The sequence below is a fragment of the Lactuca sativa genome, chromosome 1, assembly GCF_002870075.4.
Source record: "Lactuca sativa cultivar Salinas chromosome 1, Lsat_Salinas_v11, whole genome shotgun sequence".
NCBI lineage: Eukaryota > Viridiplantae > Streptophyta > Magnoliopsida > Asterales > Asteraceae > Lactuca > Lactuca sativa.
In genome coordinates this window covers 65358463-65373281 of record NC_056623.2, presented here as the reverse complement: position 1 = coordinate 65373281, position 14819 = coordinate 65358463, and the positions used below count along the sequence as shown (strand labels likewise).

At 34.9% G+C, this 14819-nt stretch overlaps 1 protein-coding gene across 1 annotated transcript; it reads left to right on the top strand.

Moving 5' to 3' along the window:
- Nucleotides 1-7963: 7963 nt before the first annotated feature.
- Nucleotides 7964-12508, top strand: LOC128127416 (pentatricopeptide repeat-containing protein At2g26790, mitochondrial-like). Its single transcript, XM_052765899.1, has 3 exons — nucleotides 7964-9260; nucleotides 10087-10298; nucleotides 12380-12508. The coding sequence occupies exons 1-3, from the start codon at nucleotides 7964-7966 to the stop codon at nucleotides 12506-12508; spliced, it is 1638 nt and encodes a 545-aa protein (XP_052621859.1).
- Nucleotides 12509-14819: the final 2311 nt, after the last annotated feature.

Sequence of the window (14819 nt, the reverse complement as noted above, 5' to 3'; positions counted from 1 at the left end):
ACACCAAGAAGAACAGCAAGAAAAAAATCACAGGTTAGTTTCTTTTTATTGAATTTTATTGAAATTGAAATTATATATATATGCATAAGTTTTCATGAAATTGAAACTAAAATTGATCGTCTTTTGATTATAGAACGGTGTTGTTTGGTTGGTATATGTGTGATTGTGTTGTTTGTTTGGTATACGTGTGATTGTTTTTTTTTTTTTTGTATATGTATATTGTTTGTTGGTTTGGTATATGTATATTGTTGTTTGTTTTGGTTTATAGGAAATTGAAATTGTATGAAAATCAAATTTGTTTAGGTACATCTGAAATTGTGGTTAAAAGATTATATGAAAGTCAAATTTGTTTAGGTTCATATGAAATTGAAATTGTATGATTGTGAAATATGTATGATTGTGATCTTTGTTTAGGTTGGTATGAAATTTTATATATAAAATGTAAAATATGTATGGCTGTGTTATTTGTTTAGTTTATTAGCTTAAGTGAATATAAGTACAATGTTGTAACTGAAAAAAAAAATATGTATATATACTATAAATACATTCTAATGACGATCGATAAGAGTTTTTTTTTCTGTAATTGAAAAAAAAATGTATATATATATTAAAAGTACAATGCCGGAATTGAAAAAAAAAACAAAATAATATTCCGTCCGCTTTTTTCTCAAACAAAAAGTTAGACAGTGTAACTATGTATACAATCTAATTTTTAAGTTAAAATGTTTTTTTATTAAGCACAAACGTTACTAATAGCAACATAAAACAAAATATAAAAATATTTAAGCTAATAAAAGTACGTTTATTGAGAGTAAAGTTTATTAAGTAAAAAATATTTAAAGTACAAAAGTTATTAATAGCAACATATTTTTTTTTTATATTGTTTATTAAAGTATTTTATTTTCATTTCTATTTGAAAGTTAATGATATTGAATCAAATTTGGTTGGGCTGAAGTCTCACGATCATCACGTCCTCATGCAACGATTGCTACTTATAGCGGTTCGAGCATGTCTCTCACCAAATGTTTCAAGAACAATCATTGACATGTGTACATTCTTTAAAAAAAATTGTGCACAGTCATTGGATGTTAACTATATGAGAAATGCCAGAACATAAGTGGTGAAGATCTTATGCAATCTTGAGTTGATATATCCTCCAACATTTTTCGACATAATGATTCATCTTATTCTTCATTTACCTGATGACGCCATTCTTGGAGGGCCTGTACACATGAGATGGATGTATCTTTTTGAAAGATATATGAAAAAACTTAAAAATTATGTTAGAAACAAAGCCAAACCAGAAGGTTCAATAGCAGAGGGTTATGTTGCAGACGAAGCTTTGACATTCTGCTCTATGTATCTTGAGGGTATGCAAACTAAATTCAAACAATGCTGATAGAAATTATGATTCCGGCCTTCCAAAAAGGCAATTTTCTCTGTTCTCATCACAATGTCGAACAATGTCGACTAAGAAAATCGTTGAACTTTGTAAAGAGGCCAAAAAATCATTGCATTGGTTTGTACTAAACAATTACGATGAGGATGAGATGAGAAGCTACAAATCGTAAGTTTCTAATCTATTAACTACCTTTAGTGTTTTAACTATTCTAATTATTTTGTCCCATATTCAGTGAATTCAAATTAGAATTGCCTGAAAGTGATTGCAAAAAGGAATTTCCTTCATGGTTCAAAGAAAAGGTAAGTATGTTATATATTTATAATGTAAAACTAATTTATTACTTAAAAATACAATCTTATATTTCCTTACAGATTTATTGTCTCCAAAAAGATGTGCCTTCGGACTGTACTGACGAATTAAAGGCGTTGGCATATGGTCCGTTGCGTGCATATTCTTACTCTGTGTGCATATTAAATGGTGTCCAATTTGTCGTGAATAGTCGTGATCTCCGACGCACTACTCAAAATATTGGTGTTGTTACATTCAGAGAAGACGGTACACCATTCTATGGTCAATTAGAGGAGATCATAGAGTTGCATTATTTATATGATAAATCAGTTGTACTCTTTCGTGGTAAATGGTTCAATGCCTTATTACGTAATGGACGTTTAAAAATAATATGATTCTTATCGATACCAGTCATGAATGGTATGTCAGTAAAACGTGGTATGATGATCAACAATACATCTTAGCCACACAAGTTAAACAAGTATTTATCTCCAAGACCCCACTCAAAACAATAACTGGAGAGTTGTGGAAGAGGTTCATAATCGAAAACTTTGGAATCATCCAAGTATCGGTGTTATGAATGAGATAGATGTCGTGAACAACACTCAATCAACTGATTTTACCTTGGTTGTCGCCTTAGGCACCTTACCTATGCAGACGACTTTAGGTGAAGTTGGTGAATCAAGTGTGGTTGCTAGGAGGAATGTTGCTCCTAATATAAACGATGACGATTTCATTAACGATGAAAATGACGATGATGATACGTACTCTTCAGATGAAGAAATAAATAATGAAAACTATGGCAGTGATCATGATGTTGTACATGTATATTGTTCTAGTGATGAATCTGATTGATGGTATGTTATTGTTATTATATATCTTGATTGCTTATAATATTTGTTAAATTTTGAAATGTTGCTTATTTGTAGCTTTATTATATATTATGAATGTTTATAATATTTATTAAACAGATGGTAGAAGTCGCGAGGGGACACAGAGGAGACGGTGGGGATAGACCTCCACACGAGATTGCACGCGGTGTACCATCGGGTTGCCAATCTTGTAAGTTATATGAAATTTTTAAGTATTAGATATATTAAAGTTTTAAATTTCTAAATTTCCAAATGTATATGTAAATATAGCACAAGCGAAGAATGTGAATGTGAATGTGTGTGGCAAAGGGAGAAACTTAAATTTGTACGATGAGTATGAAAAAAAAGTGTAGACCTTTGGATTTGAGAATTGATATCTCCGGGCGGACGTATCAATTTATAGTGGACAATGGGCAAACGTTTGTCAGACTGATCTCAAATCTGGTGGGATCAAAGGTACTGTTGCATTATCATACTTGGCATCGTGTTCCTACCAAGTACAAAGATGATTTATATCCCGAGCTAGAGGTAAGTATACAATATATTTTATATGTATTGAACTTTACACTTATTAAATATTTTTTTTACTAATCAAATATGTTTTTCCTTTTGCGGACTTATTTTGATATTAATAGGTATCGTGGCACAAAATTGTGGGAACCCCTTCGAGCAGGTATCCAAGTAGATATGCGAAGAGCTTATCGAGAGCGCAAGTATCAGATAATGTGGAAAGGGCAAGAAGACATCCACCGCCTGAATTGGACCGCCCAAGCTTGGAACGATATGATTGATTTGTTGTTTTTGACCGAGGAATACAGACGCACGTCGGACAAAAATAAAGTTACTAGGTCGAAACTTCCACACACAAGTGCTCACGGATGTAGACCCTATGCTCAACGACGTTATTTAGAGGTAATAAAATACATTAATATTATTTAAAATTGTTATTACCATTTGTACAAATATATTTATTGTTTTTTCACTTATTATAGGAAAAAATGAGAATCAAGTCGTAGCATATTGAGGGTTGGAGACAAATGCGCTACAAAGAAGGTTCGGATTGGTGTACAAGTCGAGCAGAAGAAGACTGGGTAAGTGATAAACGAAATGAATATGTTGTTTAAATATATTATTATTAATTATAGTTTCTTGTTTAATGAATATTATTATTATTTGAATGTTTAAGTTTATTTGTTTGTTTTAATTAACGTATGTTAATTGTTTTCTTTATTTTAGGAGAAAATTCAAAATGATTATAACAAAATGCAAAACGAGATTGGGGAAGGAGGAGAAGTAAACGAGGAAGAATGTTTACAACGTACCATTGGGACGAGACGTGGACATGCTCGCTATAACATCCGGATTCCCAGGTACATTATTTATTCTTTATTTTGGAGGGACTCGGCGAGTTGATGCTTAGACTCGCCGAGTAGAGTCGTGAATTCCATCCGGGTTAATGACCAGACTCGGCGAGTCGAGTAGTGGACTCGGCGAGTCTGCGCTGTTTAATGAAGCCCTAATTCCCGATGATTGAGACCTATTTAAAGGGGCTTATAGCCACCAATTGCGGCTACCAGACCCCCTGAGTGAAACCCTAAGCGATCTAGAGCGTTTGTGAGGAAGAAGAGGCCATTTTTTTTATCCTTGTGTGGGTGTTTTTGCAAGAAGAAGGTGACCAAGGCAATAGGGAGCTGAAGAGGGTGCTATTCTGTGGATTTCATAGCCTAAGGACTTCATATTGAGGTATATATTCGATCCTTCTTTAGTTTTGGGTGTTAATCCTTGAGAGTTAGGGTTTCTAGCCCATTTAGAGTGTGAATGATGGTGCAATTGGTCCCTTCTTGTGTTGAGGCTTTGGATCTGGATCCAAAGAGGTCCAGAGACCTTAACTCCATGATCTTTATGGGGTGACATTGGGTAATATGAGCTTAGAGTGACATATTGAGGCCATTTCTTCAAATAGAGCCATTGGGTCTTTGCATGGGCATCAAGATCCAGACTTTACGTGTTTATATTGCTTAAGGAGGCCAGATCTATGGGTTAGAGGAACGGATTTGACCTCAGAAGGTCTTTTGAGCTTGATCATGGCATGAACTCGTCAGGTCCCAAGAACAGACTCGACGAGTAGGGCTAGGGTTTTCCCATAGTTCACTCGGTGAGTAACTTGCCGAGTTGGGGGAATGACTCGGTGAGTAAGAGGGAAATAGAGGACTGAAGTTCAAGGCGGAACTCGCCGAGTTCATAGTAGGACTCAGCGAGTTGAGTCGGGGTGGCCCCGCGATTCATGCCAGGTGTAACCCGTCGAGTAGGGGAAAGACTCGGCGTGTCATGCGAGACTAGTGGGATAGTGGACACGCGTAGACTCGCCGAGTCGCCCAAGTGCACTCGGCAAGTCAGGGCAAAGTTTGACCGTTGACTTTGTTGACTTTGAGGGTTTGGTCAACAATGGGGTCTTCGTGTCAAGAGAGGGGTAAAATGGTCTTTTACCCTTCTGAGGGTGCCAAGAGAGGGTTGAGTCTAGTCTCGAGAGTTATATTTATGAGAGTATTTACTTTATGTGACTAGGCGGAGGCTAGACCATATTTCTACCGAGTCAGAGATTTACCGAGACATCTGAGGTGAGTCTTCTCACTATACTTTACCTAGAGTGGTAACAGAGTTATGTGACATAGTTATTGTATGCTATCTATGTGATGTTTGGCACTGCATTATTTCTATGTGATTTATGATGTGTGTGTATCAGAGTTAGGACCGGAAGGTCCACAAAGCTAGGACCAAAGGGTCCACAAAGTTAGGTTTAGAGTTATGTGCCAGTGTATTTGTATGCTATTTATTTTATGGGATTTATTGTGGTATGTGTTATGCATGATTCAGAGTCATCCGAGTTAGGACCTTTGGGTCCATAAAGTTAGGGCCAGAGGGTCCACAGAGAGTTGGGACTGGAGGGTCCCACTGAGACACACTGACCAGAGGGTCAACAGAGTAATGGGTAAAAGACCATTTTACCCCTAATTAACCGGCGATTACTCTTTCCCTCTCTAGCCAGGTAATGGGTAAAAGACCATTTTACCCCTCCCTGACCTCTATTACCTCTGTTGACCAAAACTCCCAAAGTCAACATAAGATAACTCAAGTCAACGGTCAACACTGACCAGACTCGGCAAGTACACAAGAGTGACTCGGCGAGTCCATGCGGGGTCTCTAAATCCTTTTTAAACTTCTTAGACACGACGAGTTCCCTCTCCACTCGTCGAGTTACTCGGCAACGAATCGCGGGGCAACCCCGCCTAGACTCGTCGAGTCTGCCTATGGACTCAGCGAGTTGCTCCCATGACAACCCTCACCTGACCTTCTGAGGTCAGATCTGCTTCACCAAACCATAGATCTAACTCCCTCAAAGCCAATAACCACGAAAAGGTCGAACCTTGGGCACTCATGCAAGGTTCTACAAGCTCATTTGGGTGAAACCCTTCATTACATAACAACCCTAGCTCAAAACTCCAAATAGAATGCATAAAGCAGGATGGAAGGGACTCTCTGGACCTCTTTAGGTCCAGATCTATGGCTTCACACTCAATGGGACACTATACTCCACAAATCAAGCCATAAAAGAAGCTAGAAAACCCTAAAATCACCAATCTTACCCAAAACAGAAAAGGGAGAACGATTTGATACCTCTATGGTGAAGATGCAAGCTCAGAAGCTCTGAATCGACACCCCCCTTGACCTCCCTTTGCTGGAAATGACTACTCCATTGCACAGCCACCTCAAGAATGCTCCAAGATAGCTCTCCTTCACTCTTTCAGCTCTCTGGTTCGATAGGAGTCTCTCAAAGGTGTAGGTGGCCGCCACTGAAGGCCATAAGGGCCTTTAAATAGGTCCCAAACCCGGAAAATTAGGGTTTTCCTTGACAGCGCCGACTCGGCGAGTCCAAATACTCGACTCGTCGAGTCCCTTCATTAAACTGGTCCCCAAAACGCGATCCTACTCGACGAGTTGAGGCGTCAACTCGCCGAGCCTCCTCATTCTCCAATATAAAATACTCAAAATCCCATACCTGGATATCCGGATGTTACAAAGAATATTTGCAACAATATAATGCATCATTGGCGGCATGTATTCCGAACTTCCAACCACCACCATTTCCTAACTTTCTATTCAACTATAACACACAAGCAAGTACCTCTCAACAATTTGCCGAAAGAATGGAAGAAGAAGAAGAAGAAGAAGAAGAAAACGATTATGACAATGATGGTTGATGTTTTTTAGTATTATGAACAATGTTAGTTAACTACTTATTGTAAAATTAAACTTGAATTTGATGTTTTGAATTTGAACAATGGTACCTAGTTAATGTATTTCAATTGATATATGCTGCAATGTTTTTTGGATTTGTTAAAAATGCAGGAATGGTAATGTACAAAACCTGTAAAGCTAAAAAACAACCAGTAGCTATCCCGACGATAAGTCGTCACTATAGGTCCATAACCGATAACTATTAAAACCCTATAGCGACAACATGGCGTCGTAATAGCTTTAACCTGTCGCGACGACATGTCGTCGCTATAGGTGTCCCGACGACATGTCGTCGCCACAGGTTTTTAATAAAACTTTATTTTTTCCCCCCGAAAATATCGTTGACAAAAGCTGTACTGACAACATGTTGTCGCAATAGAGTACGCTATGCCGACGACATCTATGTCGACAACGTAACAGACCTATGCCGACACGCCTGCGCCGACGACCCTTTTCCGACGATTTGTCGTCGCTATACCCTATACCGACGACTTATCGCGTGGATAGGGTCTAAATTTGGCGTCTCGGTCCGTTTGTTGTAGTGTAGCACAACGGATAAGATGAATCTTTTGCCTTAAATAGTGTGTATTGGTGTTTAATATAAGAGAAAAAAATGTGGTTGTCATTTAGGAAGAGAGAGAGAATGGGAAAGGTGGAAAATAAATGTGTGAACGAATAACAACAATATCAACGATAAGAAAACGGAAAAAAAATTAAATAAACTCCTGCGTATATTCTTCTTATTTATCTTTCTATGTATTTGAAATGTTAACAAGTGTCATATTTTCATAAAATTAATAAAATTTTAAGATATTTGTCATGATTTTATATAAAATAAAAATTAAAAGCTTTCTATAGCAAACTTAACAAAAAACTATGGAAGTTAGTGGTCTGCAAGATAATAAAACGATAAAGAGTGCTCGTGCCATATTTTATAGAACTGCGGGACAATTTCTGTAGTTTACCTAATCTTATCGGTGTTTTTTGTTTCCCTCCTCCAATCTATTTGGAGATCAATCGTTTTAAAACGAAACGAAGATTTCCATTTATCAGTGTTCGTTTCCTTGTTCCAAACCCTAAACCCTAAAAACTAACCTCAAACGCTATGTCGCCTCCTTTTACTCGGTTGACTTCTTGCTGTAATTATCTAGTAAAACGTTCCTGGAGTCTACGTTGGACATCCGTTAGATCGCTTGCATATGCAGCATACTCCGACGTGTTAGACTCATCTTCGGATACCAATGTGTTATGTCATCCGCTTGAAAAACTTGGTAAGTTTAAGGCTATTGAAACGTATGACCAGTTGAAAAGAGAACGGAGCAGTGCGTTGTTATTTATACGTCAACTGAAAGAGTCTGGTTTTAAACATGATTTAGAAACTTACATGGCAGTTGTCCGATTGTTGTGTCATTGGGATTGGGGTATGGATGCAAGGTCGGATAACTTGATTAATGATGTTATTGATAATACAAATTGGGAGGTTGTTAATTTTGAAATTTCTGATGATCTGTTTGACGCATTGATGGAGGAAAAGTTGATAAAAGCTGTTGACGGGTTGGTTGAGGTGTATGCAAGTGCTGGAAAGTTTGAGGAGGCCATACACACCTTGTCTGAGATGAAAAGTAAGGGAGGACTTGTTGTGTCAACACGAACTAGTAATTTTGTAATGTGGGAGTTAATTAAACAGGACAAAGAGGAGATGATAGTGTCGGTTTTCAGAGAACTGATGAGGAATGGGATGATTCCGGATGTGCTTACATATGCGATTCTGATGAAAGATATTTGTAGGAATGGTTGTTTGAAAGAAGCTTGGAACGTGATTGAAGAAATGAAAGAGGCTGGAGTTGAACCTAATGCTTTGATTTATAATATGTATATTAATGGGCTTTGCCGCAAAGGGAAAACTGATTTAGCTTTTCAGTTAGTAAAGAATTTGAGGAAGTCAAATAAGCCAGTTGATGTTTTAGCATATTCTTGTGTCATTCTAGGTTTTCTAAAAGAGTCGAAGCTACAAGATGCAGAAGATGTGTTTCTTGACATGAAGCTTAGAGGAGTTGTCCCTGATGCGTTGTGTTATGGCAACTTAATTCGAGGGTATTGTCAGAAAAGGGACATTGATAAGGCATTGGATCTTTGTAAGGAAATGGAATCAAGAGGTATTAAAACCGATCATAAGTTTGTCAGGCGGATGATTCAATACTTGTGCGCTTTGGACATGCCTGATGAAGCTCTATGCTTATTCAAGCATTTTACTCAGCAATCAATGTTTTTTGTTGATGGGGTCTCGTTTAATATTGCGATTGATGCTGCATGTAAACTAGGGAAAATGGATGATGCAATGTGGTTGCTAGAAGAGATGAAAAACAGGAAAATCAAGCCTCTTGTATTACAGGCACAAGCAGGTACTACAAATTAACCAATAAGATGTATGTATGTATGTATATTTGTGTATGTATATGATATAGAAATATCATATTTTTACCAATTGCTGTTATAATTGTGCAAGTGTTCTCTTTTTTCTTTCTAACTCGAACACATGCAAAATTATTACATCACAACATATTTGTTTTTCTTTTATAAGCCTAGAACCAAGTAAAATTATTTTATTTTACTTTCTTCTTCATTCATTTTTTTTCTAACTTATTAGGCCATCTACAATAGGATTTGTATGAGGGTTTAATAGAATAAATATGAATATAATAAAAAGGAGCGAGAGTGTGGAGTTAAATGACCATGCAATGGTTCAATGGATTTGTAATGGAAATTTATGAATTTTTTAAGAATTTAAATGAATATATATATATATATATATATATATATATATATATATATATATATATATATATATATATATATATATATATATATATATATATATTCTTTTCCTACTTGGCATTTCATACAACTCTCCATAAATTTAATCCATTGGAGATGGCCTTAGGCTTATGTAACTCCCACATATTAATGTAAACCCTATATAATACTAATCATATATAGTATAAGTTTGATATCTTTACAGATTAATTATCTTTAAATTTGATTTATTAAAGGCTAATTAAATTTGGTACAGATGACCAAAAACACCAAAATGGTCATTTTGACAAAAAAAAAAATGTTGTAGTGTTCAAAATGTTCTTATATTAGTGGTCCAGATGACTTTAGTGACAAAATGGTCAAATTGACCAAAAAGGTAAAAATGACAATTTTGACAAAAAAAAATTATCGTAGGGTTTCAAGGTCAAGGGATTCAAGCAAACGTGGGTCAAGATGAAGGGGTTCAAACTGAAGGTATACATGATGGAGTGATTCAAGATGCTATGGGTCAAGCTGAAGTGGGTAATGTTGGACAATTACATACTACCCAACAAACTCTTGCACTACGTAAGTTGACTAGTCTCAATACTCATCATGATGTGGTTCTGAAGGAGTTTAGGAATCTGGTAAAGATGAAGATTAGGAAGGCAGTTTAGGATAAAGATTGTGGAGGTAGCAGCTTGGACAAGCATGTCCAATTAGATGAAGCCTAGGTGTACCTAGTGACATTTTATTTTGCATGTTAAGATGTTTAAATCTTTAGTAGTACTTTTTTATGTTATTTTCATATGCTTTTTGTAGACTATGTTTGGTAAATTTATAAGCTTATCGAGCTTTAACATGCAAGATAAATTTTGGTATTTTGATAAGTTGGTGTTTGATGATTTGATAGCAGCCTCTTAATGTATTCTATTTTGGTAAGTTCTTAATTTATTATGCTATTTAATTTCATAGCAGCCTCTTAATATATGTTATCTTGATAAGATCTTAATGCTTCATTGTTTAATAGCAGCCTCTTTATTGCAGCCTTTTGAACAAGCTTTTGCTAATGTATGTCGTAACATGTGACAAAACAAGTAATGACATGTGGACATTTACATTGATTGATGACATTGCAACCATTACAAATAACACCAACAAATTAACCAATTTATCATAACTAATACAAAACATCATTAGAAAAAGCACGATTAACATTACATTAACCAAAACCCTTTCTCATTTTACAAGAAAACATCAGTAACATTGCAAAACCCTTTCTCATTTTCCTAGCCTCTACTTGTGCACAGTCAACTGTTTCCCCAAATCTTTTTTCCTTTTTCTTTATATTTTTGTAACTTTGACTTTTACATTTTGGCCTCTTAATTTCTCCATTTCTACAACTAACAGTTTCTGTTTTTCTATCAATTCCTCATGAGCCAGTTCTTTCTCATGCACATTGATTATATAAAAGATGATGATAAAAGCTTGATCTAGGGCCAAAACCTGGAATAGTATTTGATCCAACACATTCTCATACCGACTTAATAAACTACAGTGTATATATACATTAAAACAGAGGAAAACGTAAACTTTTTGGGCTTAAAATTGGTTACTTCTTTCACATCCCCATTCCCCATTACTTGTCTGATTACTGATAACAAGCCTAAAAAGAAACACCAATTAAAACGATAATTTTTTTAAAAAAAAAGTTACATAACTGATAGGATCAACTTGAAATAACTGAAATTAGTTGCTTACGTACATACTTAACCATAACATCAGACATTTAACTGCTCCTACTTTATATGCACTCAAGTAGCTGCTGATATGAGATTCATTCCAATAAATTCCTTCAGAAGCAAGGATTTCTTGTATCCTTTATTCCTATTTTCTGCTTGCAAACATTAATTAAATAATTTTGTTGGAAGTGATTTTGCGAAAATACCAATGATCACGACTCACTATATATGCTATTTAGTTCCACTTCCTTTTATCTTTATTTGGTCCTCGAATTAACAAAATGAAAATATACATTGATGTGTTTACTTTTGTCATGATACGTACGATTCTTTGTTAACTCAATCACCACTACAAGAATACCAAGCTACGGCGACGACACCTATCCCGACGCCGATAGTCGTCGCTACAGGTCTACCTATGCCGACGACAAGTTGTCGCCATAGCTTTTGGAACGTTTGACCAACTTTCTTTGACCGCTATATCTGTGCAGACGACAAGTCGTCGCCATAGGTCCGGTGGGAACGACGAAAATGTTGGCGGTAATATGAAAATATATACCGACGACGTGTCGTCGGTATAGGTAATAAAAAAAAGATTTTTTATTTATTTTTATTCCAAGTGCCAGAAAAAGAAAAACGACGTAGTTTTTGGATATCCTATGCCGACGACAAGTCGTCGGAACAGGTTTTTTAATTTACATTTATATTTATATTCCAGGATTAAGTAATACGTCGTCGTTTATGTCGACCCTATGCCGACGACATGTTGTCGGCATAGGGTTATACCCTAAGACAGATACGCAGCTTCCTTTCATTTGCACACAGCGATTGTTTTCTGCACTTTCTCCTCCCAAGCGACGAAATCGACTTCCCAGCTTCAATTTCCGGCGATTTGTCAAATCCAAGGTCATTTCTACCCTTAATTTGTTTGTTATTGTTGTTTGATATTGATTTTTACCCCTAATTCGGGGTTTTTTTGTGTGTAGCAACTGGTGGTGAAGCTCCACCAATCTATTAACTGCCTCACCTTCCACCACCTAGTGTTGCCGCCGGAAATCACCACCAGCCACCACCTTGCTTCTTTGACTAGCAAAAAGAACAGAACATCGGTTTAATTCCAAAAGGTTAGTTTTTTTTTTTTCTAATTTTTTTTGAAATTGATGTTGAATTGTGTTGAAATTGTTTGTTGTTTATATATATATATATATATATATATATATATATATATATATATATATATATATATATATATATATATATATATATATAAATTGAAGTTGAATTGTGTTGAAATTGTTTGTATATATATATATATATATATATATATATATATATATATATATGTGTGTGTGTGTGTGTGTGTGTGTATGTGTGTGTGTGATTGTGTTGTATATATACGTGATTGTGTTGTTGTTTGTTGTTTTTTTCTAAATTTTTTTCTAATTGTATTGTTTGTTATATATATATATATATATATATAGTGAGTCCAAATATGTTCTTTCAATATGACAATAATGAAATGATCTTTGATGTTTACCAAGATAACGATATCAATAATTTGTTAACAATAATATCGGTATGAATATAAAGATGTGTAGAATGAACTAAGATTATTCAAGATATTTTATAATATCATGGTCTGTTTTTTAATCCATTCAACCTCTTTAGTTTGAAAGAGTTTGAAAATGCCATTTGTTATTCAAACAAAATATAATTTACAAAATAAAGAAATAAGATTGTTAGACAGATTTAGAATGATCAGCCTTCCATATGGAGTGACATAAAAACACGTAGAAGGGAGAGGCTATTAAGTAGATTTTTCTTGAAAATTCTAGTATACAAAAAAAGATATTTAACAAAAAAATCTGTTTCTAATTAACTTCACTATTTTAATATACATATAAAGAGAAATCTGAAATTTATGTATATCACCCTTAATTAAAATTGTTTTCTTATCATTTTAGTCCTTCAACCTTACTTATTTTTACAATTCACTTTTATTCTTTAATAACCATAAAAAATTAACCACAAGGCGTCGTAATAACCATAAAAATTTACAATTAACTTTTACAATTCACTTTTATTCTTTAATAACCATAAAGAGAAATCTACAATGTTTTTTGGATTTGTTAAAAATGCAGGAATGGTAATGTACAAAACCTATAAAGCAAAAAAAAAAACAACCAGTAGCTATCCCAACGACTAGTCGTCGCTATAGGTCCATAACCGTTAACTGATAAAACCCTTTAACGACGACAAGGCGTCATAATAGCCTCAACTTGTCCCGACGATAAGTCGTCGCCATAGGATTTTAATAAAACATTATTTTTTTTCGTCGAAAATGTCGTTGACAAAATCTGTGCCGACGACTTAACAGACCTATGCCGACACACCTGTGCCGACGACTTTTTCCCGACGACTTGTCGTCGCCATACCCTATCCCGACGACTTATCGTCGGCATAGGGTCTAAAACCGTCGTCTGCACAGGGTCCGATTGTTGTAGTGCACATATATGTCCTCAATTTGAAACTCTATTGGTTTTTGTTGATTCTTTAACTCTTAGAGCATATTCATATGCTATTCATATGCTAAATGACATGACACACCATCCATGATAATGTTAATGTTAGATTTAAATTAATGTTACAAAAAACAAAGAAATAAATTATGTTTTTTTGTATGGGAACCAAATTGGTCACACACATAAAAACATAAATGAAAATATTCCTACAGTATAAATGTATACTATTTATGGGAAATTCATATAAATATCATAAATAAAAAGGGTTTGACAAGTCATCTGGACAAGAAAAGAAAACATTCAAAACCCTTCAAGCCCTCTTGATTTTTGAGAGAGAGACCCAAATCATAAATATCATAAATAAAATGGGCTTCAAAGCAGGCATCATTTCATTACTAAAAAATGTAACAATGAAACAATCCTCATTCGTTGATGATTTAATTATATTATCCATGGTACTTTCCTCATGCACGTGATGGCCCCCAGGTAAAAAACATGTCATTAGTCATTACCATGTTACATGTATGTATGTATGAAGATGGATGGTAGCATGAAATATGAATGCATGCACAAACCCGAAGCTGCAAGGAAACAAAGGATGTCAACCGGAATTACTCAAAGCGCAGTCAGCTAAGGGTCCACTTGACTAATTGTCCTAACTTTAACGTGCGCTTTCATTTCATTTTATTTTAACAAAGAGTATCTTAAAGTTTTTAGTGTAGTTAATCGTTAAAATTATTATGTTATTGTATTCATAAATGTAGGCCAATCAAATTTATTTATTTTAAGAAAGTAATTAATATATATTATTGAATTAAATATATTTGAAAAAATCATCTTAATTAATTACAAGGGTGATTTAGTCAATTAATATAGATTTAATAAAGGAAATTTGCATTTTTTT

Excerpts from the sequence above, each read along its gene's own strand:
- LOC128127416 (XM_052765899.1), top strand. The coding sequence starts at position 7,964 with ATGTCGCCTCCTTTTACTCGGTTGACTTCTTGCTGTAATTATCTAGTA. Across the intron at positions 9,261-10,086 it reads TGTATTACAGGCACAAGCAG|GGTTTCAAGGTCAAGGGATT; the intron begins GTACTACAAATT and ends AAATTATCGTAG. Across the intron at positions 10,299-12,379 it reads TGAAGGAGTTTAGGAATCTG|CAACTGGTGGTGAAGCTCCA; the intron begins GTAAAGATGAAG and ends TTTTGTGTGTAG.